Source organism: Mus musculus, chromosome 12 (assembly GCF_000001635.26).
Source record: "Mus musculus strain C57BL/6J chromosome 12, GRCm38.p6 C57BL/6J".
Taxonomy (NCBI): Eukaryota; Metazoa; Chordata; class Mammalia; order Rodentia; family Muridae; genus Mus; species Mus musculus.
The window spans coordinates 108,362,260-108,376,687 of NC_000078.6; the positions used below are offsets into that span (position 1 = coordinate 108,362,260).

Genomic DNA, 14,428 nt, shown 5'->3' on the forward strand with positions numbered 1-14,428 from the left:
ACCCTTCCCTTTCTTCAGGGTGCAGGGTGGGATGATAAGGCTGATCCCAGGGGGCTGGGACAGCTCTAGACGCTGCCTGCTTACAGATGGTCCTGGAGGTGCCAGACGGCCTCTAGCAGAAACCAGTTTCCTATGCTTAGACTCTCTGCAGCGGGGTGGCATGCGGCTCTGGCATTACAGGAAGGGTCCTGGCATTGAGAGCTTGATTTGAGGTGTGTGTGTGTGTGTGTGTGTGTGTGTGTGTGTGTGTGTGTGTGTGTGTGTGTGTGTATGTGTGTGTGGTTGACCTTGGCACCTATAACTGCCTCATGCCTGCCCTGTGGGCACTGTGTTGTACACAATGACCTAGTCAGAAGGTAGAGGGAGCCCTGGGAGGCTGTGTGCTCTGGGGCCAGTCCAGGAGTCATGGTCCCAGCTCCTCCTTCCCCACTGGGAGCCTGAGTCAGAAACAAACTTCTCTACCTCAGCAAGGCCCCTTCTCCACACCAGGGGAGGGGTAGAACTGTGACAACCTTCAGGATACATTGTCTCCCTTGGTCTTGAGCAGTCTTGAATTTCCTAAGGAATGGATGACATCAAAGCTTAGGGAAGGAGGTGATTTGCTCTGCACAGCCGGGGCCTAGGGTGCAGCTAGGGACAGGGGAGCTTGTGCCTTGGTTCCTGGCCTGTCCCTGCCCCAGCCCAGGTTGTCTTGTACAAGTTCTTTGGTCACAGCTACTGGGCAGGAGTTTGGGGGTGCCTCTGGAGCTACAGGCTGGGTTCCTGTTGTACTCCCTCCTGTCTCTCTCTGGTGGGCTAGCCAGGCTTGGCCTGTGTTTTACAGGCAAAGCCACCCCTGACTTGTCAGTGCCCGTAGCAGCCCTTTTCCATAGCCACTTGGCAGGACACTGTCTCCCATGTTGTCCTCAGCCCTGTCCTGCTTCTGCCCTGCTCTGATTCCACCCCCACCCCAACCCAAGGCACCTCTGAAGCTCACCAGCTATCTTCCCTATGCATGTGGGCCTCCAGTTTCTGCCACTGCTGGGCCTGATCCCACAGGAGAGAGCCCCCCCCCCCCCAGCACCCACACAGAAGGGCTGAGGGTCATTGCCTCTGTGCTGTCAGGGCACAACCTGGCCTATGGAGGACTGGCTTCTTTCAGAAATGTCCAGTTGCCCATGTTAGCATTCGGTGGCTTGGACTGGTAATGGCTGAGCCTGGGCCTTCACCTCCTTCCAGTCTTAAGTCCCCCCAGGGGACAGGACACGGAAAAGTCAAGGTCACAGTCGTGATGGAATTAGGACTCACTCACGGACCTTCATACCTGGTGGCCGGTCACTGCAGGCCTGAGTCGGAGCTCTGTGCTGGAACCTAAAGATCGGAGAGAGGGAGAGGGCAGGAGGACCCTCGGCCAGCTCCTGGAGGGTTGGTGCCCTGCCTCGACCTCATGAACCACTCCCTGCGAGGGGCGGGGCTCTCAGTCCAGCAGAGGTCAAATCCTGACCTTACCTGTCACTGGCTTTGCAGCTTGAACTTCAGTTTCCTCATTCAAAAGGAAGGGCTTCTAACAGGACTCCCTTCTCTGGGCTGGTGGAGCCGTTAGGTGTGATCATGAATGGGGTGGAGTGTGGTGCAAAGTCTGGGGATCCCTTCCTGCTGGCCATTATTAGCATCTTTATTGCTTGCTCCTTGTAGGGGAAGGCAGGCTTAAAGACCTGCAGTCCTCAGAGGAACCACACGGGGCCACTCTGGAGCAGCTCTGGCATGGCCTGCTCATTCACTGTGCCACCAGACCCTGCGCCTTCCACACCCTGCCAGGTGCCTGGGTTTGGGAGGCAGCAGTGTAGGCTCTTGCTGGCCAACAACCTGGCCCTCGGTTTTCAATGCCTCTCCTAGAGATAGACCTGGACTGTCGGATGCTAGGCAGGGGAAACCTTATGTCCAGAGCCAGGTGGAACTCGCAGACCACAGATGGGAATCACTGATCAGAAATGCACAAAGGGGAGAAAGCTGGGTGCAGGCTATCTCATGTTACCTGTGATACCCTCCCCAGGGACTCTGGAGGGTGGCTATCTCCCTGGCTGCCTGCCTCTAGGCAATGGTGACCTTTTCTGAAAATTTCCTCCCTTGTAAACTCAGACACAGGAATGTGGGGGGGACATGGACTCTAAATCTGTGCTCTGCCCTGGCAGGAAGCTTCAAGTATTCATGGTCTTGGGCAGGCAGTTTATATTCCTCCTTCCCCTATACTTGAGACCCTTTAATAGCCAGTCTTTCCAGCTCTTTCCAGGGTGGTTACCTCTACAGGAGGCATGCTGGGACTTCTCACTGGGGGCGCGGGGGGGGGGGGGGGGAGGGGGACGGACGGACCTGTGGGTTTTAATCCTCCAGAGGTGGAGTCCAAAAAGAGGTTGGGGGCTGGCTCACTGGGAAGCACCCACCTTGTTGTGTTCAGCTCCCGACTGTTCCAGGGGAGCTGGGCATGGGTAAGAGTCGGGGAGAGCTGCAACAGGAGGATTACGTCCTTCCAGTTAGCCAGCCAGGTTCCAGGGTCTATCCAGGACCCACCTCTGCTTTTACTCCCTCCTCAGTCCGTGGCTGGGGTTAGCCTGAGCAGAGTCTGTAGCCAAGACCTTTGCTGGCCTTAGTACCAGGGCAAGGACCTGTGTCTGTGTGAGAGACCCCAGGCAGGGGCATTAGTACAGGCAGCCTTGTGGATAGGAACCCTCACCTTCTCCCTGACAGCAACAATTCCTAGCGTGCTTCCTGCAGAGGTAGTCCCTCCGCTTGGGACCTGGAGTGATCCACTCTTAAGGAGCCTCAAGAGGCAGCCACCAACATTGGCATGTTTGGGTTCAACTTCCCTCAAATGTGCATGAGGTCCCAGTTCCATTTATTTATTTATCTATTTATTTATTTGTTTGTTTGTTTTACATGAGTACACTGTAGCTGTCAGACATACCAGAAGAGGACTTTGGATCCCATTACAGATGATTGTGAGTCACTGCTGGGATTTGAACTCAGGACCTCTGGAAGAGCAGTCAGTACTCTTAACCTCTGAGCCATCACTCTAGCTGGAGGTCCCAGTTCTATAGATACATCTTAAGGGGGCTTTCCCTGTCACAGGGCCCAAGGCAGGGTGGGGGCCTCAGCACCCAGGGGCCTTGTCCAGGACAGGAAGCCTTCCCATGAGCCTCTTTCTGTTTTCACCACAAGGTAGAGTTCCTAAGGCCCTAAAGCAGATGTGAGGGTTTTGACATGAGGAGCCGCAGGTTGTCTCTCCTCCCACCAGGGACACTAGAGCAGCCGGCCTGGCCTGTTTGGCCTCTCTCCTGGCCTGGAGCCTGGAGGCCACCCAGGGAGTGTTTTACTTGTACTTGGGGCTGGGCCAGGGAAGCTGGGGTGGGGGTGGGCACGGGGTGTGTGCAGAATTAATTTCCAGAACTGTGCTGGAGCACACAGTGTGTGTGTGTGTGTGTGTGTGTGTGTGTGTGTGTGTGTGTGTCTGTGACTGTGTGTGTGTGTGTGTGTGTATATATATATATATATATATATATATATATGAACCCCATGTATGTGAACCTTTGTGTGTGTAAGCATTTGTGTCTGCTTGGGTCTCACAGTATCTCTGTATGTTCCCATAGTCTCCTCTTTGCATATAAGATGCATGTGAGTCTCCCTGTACGTCTCGTGTGTGTGTGTGTGTGTGTGTCTCAGGCTGTGTGCAGCTGGGTGTGTCTGACCTTATCCTATCTGGAGGAGGTGTCTGTTTGAATTAGAGTTGGTGGAGCACGCGGTAATCACCGCCCAGGTTAGGCTTTAGGCAAGTAGCCTTCCTTCTGTGCTTGGCCCACATACTGAGGCCAGGCCTCCTCTGCAAGGCCACCTGCTCAGGAAGTACTGCTCGGTGCAGACATGGGCCGGTTTTCAGTTCCCACCCACTGAGGTGCCAAGGGAAGCTGTGTATTCCCTCACCCAAAATCAAGGGAGAAGTGTGTTTCTAGAAAGGAGACCCTGGACTCCCAAGGCCTGGCCAGGCATATGACCCATGGGAATGGGAATGCCAGCAGAGGGAAAGAGGATAGGAAGGAGGCATCCTCTCTGATCATGTCACCCAGACTCCAGGCCTAGGGCTGGACCCCACTGATGTCTGGTAAATGTGTGACCCTTTATACCCTATTCTCGTGCAAAGGTCACAACTCCACTGACATCTCTCATCTCACCTGTAACTTTAACTTTTTCAAACTTTATTTTTAATGAAGGTTCTTAAATGCTTTAACCTCCCTTGTAGCCCACCACCCATCAGAGGTAGTGAGGAAGAAAGGATACAGGGGTGGGTGGGAAGTGGACCTGTTTAGAAAGGTTCTTTGGAGCAACTCCCCTCTGTGTTGTCTGGAAATCGGCAGTTCGGTTTACAGGTCAGCAGCGGCAGCTTGATCCACTCACCACACTTCATGGAATCACTAGCAGTCCATTTCGGTAGAATCAGCATAGCAAACACAAATCAGCAGTGGTGGCCCTACACAGCAGAGACAGCCAGGCCTCAGCCTTGGTTCAAGTCAGCAGGAGGGACCTGGAGGAACACCAGGAGAAGTTCTTGCCTGTGCCTCTCAGGGAAGTGAAGATCAGTGAAGACTTGAGACCCACAAGCACTACACAGCTAGCTCTGTAAGCAAGCCAAGCTCTGTCTCCATCACTGTCCATCAAGTTCTTTATATCTTCCCTCCAAACATCACGTGTCCTCCATGGGTCTTGCCTCAGCTGACATCACTCTGCCAGTCAACCCCAGTCCAAGGAAGCGGCAAAAAGGCAAAAAAGCCGGCACACCTCTAGAAGTTTTTTGGTGCATTTTTTCTCTATGGAGTCCTGAGCAATGCAGTTCAACTACGTCCGCAGTGTAAGGCAGACCAATACATGTGTGTCATTAGCAAAGGCTCCTTCATCACGTGACCTTCCGTAGGCTTGCTTTGGCAGAGCATCCTCTCTCCTGTGTCTGCTTCAGCTAAATGTTCCTTCACGAGTCTGCCTTAGTCTTTCACCTGTGTCTGCTTCAGGAAAACACTCTTTCACATGTTTGCCCCAGCAAAACACCATCCGACACAACTGACTTTCCAAAGAATCCTTAAGTTTCCACTTTGCCATCAGCCAATCTCGTGCCACTCTTGAGGTGCCATGAGCTCTTTCTCATGCCAGGCCCTCCTCCTGCTCACCTCTACCCCTGATATTTCCTAGGATTCTGGTGAACAGTCCCTCATAGAATACCCCTCGACCACATGCCCCACCTGCCCTGCCATCCTGACCTCAGCCCCTCCACATGCACCAGCCTGGAGCCTCAGGAGACTGCACAGAGCCTTGTTAGAGCCCTGGGAGTGGCCACCATGCTGTGTCCCCCACCATACTGTGGAAATTGGCACCAGGTGCTTGTGAGTCCTGGGAGCTGGTGGGCTCAGACATGGTCAACTTCAGCATGAACTGGTAGAGGTCCTATTGAACATGTGCAAGTGCTTGCCTTACATGCATATACACACTCCATACATGTAAGGCACATGTATGTACATGTATACGCGATTCCATGGGAGCACATATCCACATCATCACATACATACCCTACATGCCCACCACCAAGCACACGTATACACACATGCACAGCCACCTGCTCACAGATTCTCATACATGCAGTGGGCTCACTCGCATGTTACTATTGACCTCAAAGGCAAGAGAACCAAGTTGTTTTTTTTTTTTTTCTCCTAACACATGTTCTCACAATAAAGAGAACAGGAAGGGGCTTGGAGCCAAGGTCAGGAAGGGGAAATAGCCTGCACACAGGAGCTGACACTGGGCTGTCCCTCTGGGTGGGAATGCAGAGCCAGACAGAGAGACGGCTCCAGGGAAGGAGGCAGAAGCTTCCTTTGGCAGCTGGTGGCAGAGAGCATATGGAGGCTGGGCCCAGGCTTGTCCAGTGATTGGGAGGCCCATGTAGAGCTGGCATCTGACCTGGTTCATGTGCCACCAGGCTCCCTCCAGCCCTGGTCCTGAAGTCTGCCCACCAGGGTTGTAGGTAAGCATCCCTGTGGAGCCTCCTCTATAAGTGCCATCACACTAGGATGCACCATGTGCCAAAAGCATGACCATGACCAAAGTACTCATAAAAATAGCATTTAATTTGGGGTTCACGGTTGCAGAGGGTTAGAGCCCATGACCATCATGGCAGGGAGCATGGCAGAAGGCAGGCGGGCAGGACACTAGAGCAGATGCTGGCAGCTCATGTCTTAATCCACAAGCACAAGCACAAGAGAGCAAACTGGGAATGGTGTGGGCTTAAGAAAGCTCAGAGCCCACCCTCCTTGACACACCTCCTTTCAACAAGGCCAGTCTACTAATCCTTTCCAAACAGTTCCACCAAGTGGGGACTAAGTATTCAAATAGATAAGCCTACAGGGGGGTGTTGGGGGCATTCTTATTCAAACCACCACACCCCAAGGCAGGGCCCCTCCCACTGTAAGGTAGTGGCTGCCCCAGCTCCGACTTCTCCACAGCACCTATTCTGCAAGCACTACATGCTTTGGTCTGAGCTGAGGAAGGAGAAGATGTGGTGAGGAGGAGATGGAGACCCCAGGGCTCTAGAGACAGTCCCCCGGGTTCTGCTTTGCCTCTTCTTTGATCACTTAGAATTAAAGCCTTAGTTGGGAGGGACACAGTAAGGTCATTTGTTGCTGGGACTGAGGACATTCGCAGGATGCAGGCAGGGCATTCAAGGGTAAAACTGGGTACATGCCAGGCAAACATGGTGGCTAGTTAGTTACCCTCAAGGGACTCCGGCAGCATTGACTCCAGCCCGGCCTGACATTTGGACTTCCTTTATGTCTCTAGCCAGGCTGTTCAGCTTTGTTTGCACACTTCCCACCGTGATGAACTTATTACCCATCCACACAACAGGGCTAAGCGCAGGAAGGACCAGGCACTGACCACAGCAAGGTCAGGGTTGGTAGAGTTCAGGAGCAGGAGCAGTGGACCCCTGAGATGCCTCAAGACAGTAAGAGGAGGAGGGGGAGGAGGGGGGGAGGAGGAGAGGGGAGGGGGAGGATGGGGAGAAGGAGGGGGAAGAAGAGGGGGAGGAGGAGGAGAGGGAGGAGGAGGAGGAGGAGGAGGAGGAGGAGGAGGAGGAGAACAAAGGGAAAGGACCTGGCATAGGACACGACATGGGCCAGGCCAGAGGAGCCTTTGAAGTTTTGAATTCCTTTGCTAGTTTTTCCTGGCCCGTGGGCCAGTGCTGGGTGAGGGGAGCTGTGACTCTTCAGCCCTCCGTCCTCCCTTCTCCTGGAAAGGACTTCCTTTGAGACCTTGTGATCACAGCCCTCTGTGGCCTCTGAGTTAGAAAAGGCCTCAGTGCCCGTGCAAGACTTTCCAGGGGGGCCCAGAACTAGTTTTTTTTTTCCTTTTGAGGTTCAGTGGCCCTCAGTATCAGTATCTGACTCCTCCTCTGGGAAGCTCGCCTGGCTTCTCCTGCCTTGATTTCTTTCCTCTGCAGGAAAATATACTTCCTGCCTGGACAGTGCAGTTACCTTCAGCCTGTACTGGGGACCCCTGCCATCCCCTGCTGGGGACTGCCGCTTCTTCCTTTGTACCTTCTGGCTCACATTCCTGGAATGGAGGCTAGAGCCAAACAACTCTATGTTTTCATGGGAAAGCATGAAAACTTTCTCCAGGAGCTGGCGAGATGGCTCAGCGTGTAAGAGCACTGACTGCTCTTCCGAAGGTCCTGAGTTCAAGTCCTAGCCACCACATGGTGGCTCACAACCACCTGTAATGAGATCTGACACCCTCTTCTGGTGCGACTAAAGATAGCTACAGTGTACTTATGTATAATATAATAAATCTTTGGGCCAGAGCAAGCAGGGACTGAGCGAGCGGGATTGACCTGAGAGAGTGGGGACAACCGGAGTGAGCAGGCTTGACAGAAGCGAGCAGAGGTCCTTTCAGTTTCCAACAACCACATGAAGGCTCACAACCATCTGTACAGCTACGGTGTACTCATAGACATAAAATAAATAAATAAATCTTTAAAGAAGAAAGAAAGCATTCTCCCTCTCTCTGATTGAGACCCTTTTTTTCTTTGAGCTGCTTTACTTCATGGGTCTCACAACTGGAATGATCCCTGGTCCCAGGGGCGGGGGGATAAGACAGGGAGTCCAACACTGGGGTGATACCCCTGGGAGCCATGGCCCTACAGCAGAACTGCCCCTATCTATTGGGAACCAGGAGGGGACTCGGTTGACTCTTAGTCACGCATACAGCAAGCACATACTAAATGCTTGTAGCGGTGTGTTCTATCAATCACACGTTTCCTGTGTGAGCACAGAAGTTACTCACTTCCTGCTGGGAGCTCCTTCACACAGCTCCCCAACATGGGTGGAGCAGAAAGTACCCTGTGTGTGTCCAGAAATGTGGGTGCTCTTGGCTAAACAAAGGCAAAGCTTCCTATGCCTCGGAGACAGACAGCCTGGCTCCAGATCCCGGTTACACCCCTAGAGGGCTGGTTTCCCTTCAGGGTCACTTAACCCTGTCTGTGACATGGACCTGATGTGGCTGTCTGGAAAGCTGAGTGAACTGAAGTTGGGTGGCTGTGCTCGGTGTGCCTCTTGGAACCAGCACACACTCACTGGCAGCGTCCCTTGGGATCCTCCTTCACTAAATGTCCATAAATGGTCCTGACTCAGTAGGTGGGACTAGACACCAGGAGAGAGGAAAAGGCATTCCATAGTCTCCAGAGCTGGGTTTCCAGAGACTGGTCCAGCACCCAGGGGTGCAGTAGCTTCTCGGGCAACATTCTGGGGCTGCTGAGGAGAGGCCCCAGGCAGAGGAGGGCAGTGCCTAGATTTATCCACCAATCGCACAGGTTCCTGGCACGGGGAACACGCTCTTATCTGCCCAGCCCAACATGGGGGGGTGGCCAGGCTGGCGAGGCAGGACACTGCCTAGGGGCTGGACACGGAACAGTCCCAAGCCAGGCTGGGTGGGTGACGGCTGTTGAGGGCTCTGAGTGTCCCCGCAGGCTGGTGGCCAGCTGGCTGCCCATCTCCCCCACCATGTCGGACGGCGAGGGCCCCTCAGCTGGTGAGTGGCAGTGCTATATTTACCGGCCATGGCTCCGGTTGCAAAGGCAAGGCCTCCGGTCACCAAGGGCACCCGGCCCCCCACGGGCTGCAGGCAGCAGTGAAGTGGGGACCCCTTCCTCTTAGCTTGACTCCTGGTAGCTGCAGCCTAGCGAGGCAGTTTGAGTTTCAAAGCTCAGCCCTGGCCGCACCCCCTGATTTCCTAGTAGGCTTTAGCAGGAAGCCTACCTCTAACAAATTCTTGGGCTGTCAGCCTGGAGAAGGGGCAGGGCTGACCACAGGATTCAGGGATCAAGCTGTGGGCTGGGCTTTAGAGTGGGTGCAGGGTGTATGACCTTTGACACCATATGCAACGGAAGGGGTGTAAGCATTAAGCTGGGACAATCTCGTAGGTCCTGGGAGGTTTTCCGGGATCCTGAGCCCACTGGGATGTTCTGATCAGCTCCTGAGGATTCCTCCTGGGCTGCATGGAGGTGGCTGGGGATACAGGTGGGAGGAGATGCAGTCGGAATCCAGTTCCTACCCATATACCCTGATGTGTGTAGGATTAGCTACCTGAAATAGTAGAAGCTGAGAACTACATACTCAGTGTTTACCATGGGAAGTGGTCCAGGCTACGGTCTTGAGCAACTGGTTTATGTCTCTGAGCTTCAGTGTCTGTAGGTGGCAATGAGAACAGATGTGGCTACACACCTACCGTGCGGTTTGCGAAAATTATGATAATGTACAGAAGTGTCTGCTGGTGTCAGTGTATCATGAGTGCAGCGGTTCCTCTGAGACAGGATAAGAAGGTACTGTGAGCAGATGCTCAGTAGCAAACATGGCCTGGGCATCTTCCCTTGGTGTCCTTAGTTAAGACATGGCTCAGCTCTGGCCCATAGAATCTTTATCCTAAAACCTCACCTTGGTGATTCTTCGGCATTCACAGGCATGCCAGACTGTCCCGGGAGGCCCTGTGGTATCTGACGGACATTCCGGGCCTGGCTCTGTATGTGCCTGTGTGTCAGGATGGAGACATGGACAAAAGCAGGCTGCCCTCGCCTGCTTCCACCGGGCGCCAGCAGAGCCGGCCGCCAAGCTTTACTCCTATGGTTGCGGAGGCCACCAGTGCCTGGGGAGCTGCCAGCGTCCGTCGCTGGCTGGCCTGGCCCCACACCTGACACAAACCCGGAATAGCTCTCCCTGCACCAGGGACAGAGCCCTAGTTTTAGCAGTCTGTAAAGCCACCCGTAGGTAGAGTATTTCAGGAAGGCTAAGACAATATTTAGGCTGCCAGGATCGTGGTACGGCACTGAGTGTGCATGGTATGTGAAGCCTGGGGCCAGGAGAGGACTTATACTCTTTTTCTCTTCTTTGTCTGGGGGTGGGGTCAGTACTGGTTTGCTTTGTCCTGGCTCAGCTCTGACAAGAGACCCTGCGCAAGCTCTTGGAATCGTTATGGCTGTAAAATGCAGTGCCGTGCTCTTTGTCTTCCTTCTATGGGTCTGACACAGAGCCTCATCTGAGAATATAAGCAGGTCCTGCTGAGGAGGCTGAGACAGGAGGATTTCAAGCTTTAGGCCAGCCTGAGGTACACAGAGAGATTGTGTCTCAAAAACCAGAAACAACAGAAAGCAAAATGGAAAGAGAGAGAGAGAGAGAGACCTTTTCCCAAACAACAACAACAACAACAACAACAAAACCAAACGAGACTAAGGCTGCAGCCTGCAGCGGAGGAGACTCTCTGTTCAGAAGTCTCCTGGAATTCATCTCCAGACATTCAGGCTTCTCTGGGATGCCTGCCTCCAGCAACAGATCCAGGAGGCTCAGTGGAATCTCCCTGTTGTCCCTAACTGGTCTCAGGGCCTGTAAAAACAGTCTCAACATTCATGAGGCTTGTGAGCCCTTGGGCAAATCCACTCAAAGGGGCCATCGAAGGGACTCTGTTCTTCTTAACGCAGTAAGAGTAAAAGAATCCAAAACTTGTAGCACCATTAAAATGATGCCAGTCTTTGTTAGCAGTGTGAGGGGGTTTATAGTTCAGGCAATAAATAAGCTACAGGGCAGAAAATGGAATGACGATACCCAGACACCTTCCTAGTCCTGGGTGTTTTGGACGTGCCATTTACTGCCTAGAGGCAAATGACGTGACTCCACTGTTCAGGCAAGGGAGATGAAGTCCAGCAGGCAGATGACATGCCCAAGGTCATCGTCTGCTGTAGGGTCTAGCAGAGGCTGGACCCAGAACCCCTATTCTCTGTGCTGGGTCTGTCTTTGACCCAGGTTAGGTCCTTTATTCCAGGAGTGTCATCTTGCCTTCAGCCACATCCCTTCTTTTCAGAGATTGCTAGGTAGCTCAACACTGCCTCCAATCATCTGGAGCCTGTAAAAAAAATGTGGTACCTTGTTAGGGCATGGGAGGAAATTCCGTCAAGAGGGGAGCACAGCGGGCGGCGCAGGCTCTGGGATTTATGGCCTTAGGCCTGGGCGGGCAAGCCTACAGGAGGCTTAAGGTTACCCAGGAGTCAGCGTTGTATTTATAGCAGGAACTGCCGACCCACTGAAGGCACAGCTTTTTCAAAGCTTGTGTTTCAGACTAGGCTCTACTCCTTGGGTGCAAGCGATTCTTGGATGCACCACTTCACCAAACAAAGCGTTAGTTTCATCAGTGGTAAAATAGAGACATGCCCCATTTCTCATTGGGTCTGCACTTAGCACCTTCTGGACATACAAAGTGACTTATTCCATACAGTCCAACATTCTTTACAACATTCAGTCCCTTTCGGTAGGAGGAGCTGGCAGGCCTCTGGGCTGTCAGTTTCTCTGTGCTTAGGAGGGGAAACAAAGTAACCAAGCAAGTCTGAGCGTTAAGAGCAGGGTGCTACAATATCAGAGAGCAAGGAAAGTAGTCTAACCAGCTCAGGGTTCAAATCTCTGCTCCCACTCACTGGCTCTGTGGCCTTGGGCAAGACACTTACCTGATGGGTGAACATTTGTCCTGTTAGAGAGCATGTGGGGGGGGACTCTGTTTGTGGTGGTGGACAGTAGCTGAGTGTGTGTGGGGACAGTAGCTGAGTGTGCACCTGGTTGTTGGGTGACTCTGTTTCCTTCCATGTAGCGTCTGCCAATTCCAGTGCAGCCACACCACTTGTCCCTAGAGAGATGGCTGCTCTGGATACTCTCGTTGGGGGAGGGTTGCTCTATCAAGGTCAGCTCCCTTCATACTACACTGCCAAGAGATTCTCTAAGAAGGCTCTGACATCCTCGCAGGGTCTCCTGATCCTCATCTCTTGAAGCACTTGGCTCTCTGCCTCAATTCAGAGGCTTTGCCCCAAGCCTAGGGCCCGAAGACACTGAGGCGCCATCCATAACGCACCTGCTTCCTCCAGGCCCACAAGAGACCCGGTTGCTTTCTCCCAAGGCCTCATGTGGGGTCCCTAAGCAGGCACTGAGACGCCTCCACCTCCTTCCTTACCCCGGCTTGACTTGAGTTTCTCCCTGGAGACTCCTCAAATCCACGCTGCCCAAGACTCCAGAGCAGCTGTGCAGACCTCGGAGGACAAACCTGACAGCTGTCTCTGCCCTGGATTCCGGGTAGGCAGACACTGTGAAAGGGACAAAGAGGACCCAGGAGTGACTCTGGGACATAGAGGAGGCCTTCAAGATAACTTCAGGCCACTGGCTGTAGAAAAGTTTGTCTGGGCTAGCCTGGGTTACTCTGAGGATCTGAGCCAAGCTCCCTGCCTTGTGCTTCTCAAGACTCATGAGCTGGGCTCACAACAGCAAGAGGAGGTGTCATGTCCAAGTTGCAGGGGCCCCAAAGACAACCGAGGAGCCATTTGCGATGTAAACACATAAGAGTCTTTATTAGTTCTCAAACAAGGACTCTCGTGAACCTCATTACAGCAGGTCAGAGAGAGCCTGAGTCTAGGGGTGCAGGGCATTTATTGTAGTTACATCAAGCTTGGGGAATTTCTATACGGGTCAGCAAGATAATCTTTTAAAAACTACATTTCTGGAGTAATCTTTAGGAACTGAACATAGGGGCAAACCACCTGACAAACAGGATGGCTAGGTTATCTATTCTCTGCAGGATGTCTCGAGTTATCTCTATGTACCTTGACCCTGCTGTTGGGATGTTTGCTCAAGTGGACTTCATGGTTTTCTTTCTGGAGTTGGAGTTTAGCCCCTGGTCTCCCACAAAATGGAGTTTCTTCAAAAGCAGAGTTGGTTGGGCTTTGCAGAGAGGGATGTGATCTCTGTGTTCCCAAGGCTGAGAGACAGCAAAGCAGCCTAGGTTCTGTGGCCGCTGACCGGATGATTGACACTCCGCGTCAGAGCCTGGTAAGCATCTCTGGAGGAGATGCCCAAATACTCTGCTATTCTGCTTTCTGCGACAGTAACAAAGTCCCAAGACTAACCCATCACAAAGAGGAAAGGGCCATTTTGGCTTCACCGTAGGGCCTCAGCACATGGTCACTTGGAATTGTGGCTCTGGGCCTGTGGCAGGCAGGACATTGTGGTGTGAACACAGGAAGCAGAGGGGTGGGGGTGGGGGAGGGGATAGGGTCCTAATATTTCTAGGCCACATCCCTCTAAGGGACACTCAAGATGCAAACCACAAAGCTGGCTGGGACACTGTTCTTAGAGGGTGGTCTCTGGGCCCTGAGGCTCTAATTCAGGCTGCTTGCCTTCTGGGTTTCATGGCTTCCTGATGTCCCTCTGCCTAGTCAGGTAACTGCAATCAGGATTTGTTCTATAGGTAGAAGGGAGCCAGGGAGGCCACTGCAACCAGGAGGGACCCGAATGTTTGATGTGCTGTGGACAGAGGCACTGGAAAAAGACTCGGGAGGTTAAGAGGTGGGGGAGGAGCCAGCAGAACTTCAACAGCTTTCTTTTCCTCCTCCTCCTCCTCCTCCTCCTCCTCCTCCTCCTCCTCCTCCTCCTCCTCCTCCGCTTCTTCCTTCTCCTCCTCTTCTTCCCCTTCTCTTCGTCACCCTTCTCCTCCCCGCCTTTTTTTTTTTAAGATTTATTTATTTATTATATGTAAGTACACTGTAGCTGTCTTCAGACACATCAGAAGAGGGCATCAGATCTCATTACGGATGGCTGTGAGCCACCATGTGGTTGCTGGGATTTGAACTCAGGACCTTTAGAAGATCAGTCAGTGCTCTAAACCACAGAGCCACCTCTCCAGCCCCTCTCCTCCACTTCTGTATTCTCTCATTCATCACATCCTGATGCCAGTTTCCCTTCCCTCTGCTCCTCCCTGTCTACCTCCATTCCATCCAGCAGAACTTCTTAGTTTCAGCTGTGAGGTGGAGGTGACACTGTGACATTGGGACATTGTAGGGATC

General features: G+C 53.0%; 1 protein-coding gene across 2 annotated transcripts in view; it reads left to right on the plus strand.

The window, feature by feature from the left end:
- Window positions 1–8,742: 8,742 nt before the first annotated feature.
- The window catches only part of Eml1 (echinoderm microtubule associated protein like 1), a 168,575-nt gene continuing 162,889 nt past the window's right edge, over window positions 8,743–14,428 (plus strand). Inside the window, exon 1 of one of the 2 annotated variants that reach the window (XM_017315168.1) lies at window positions 8,743–9,093. In XM_017315168.1, the coding sequence (XP_017170657.1) occupies window positions 9,066–9,093 (28 nt within the window). In that variant the 5' untranslated portion in view covers window positions 8,743–9,065. The remainder of the gene's footprint in view (window positions 9,094–14,428) is intronic. The other variant, NM_001286346.1, reaches the window with a different exon arrangement.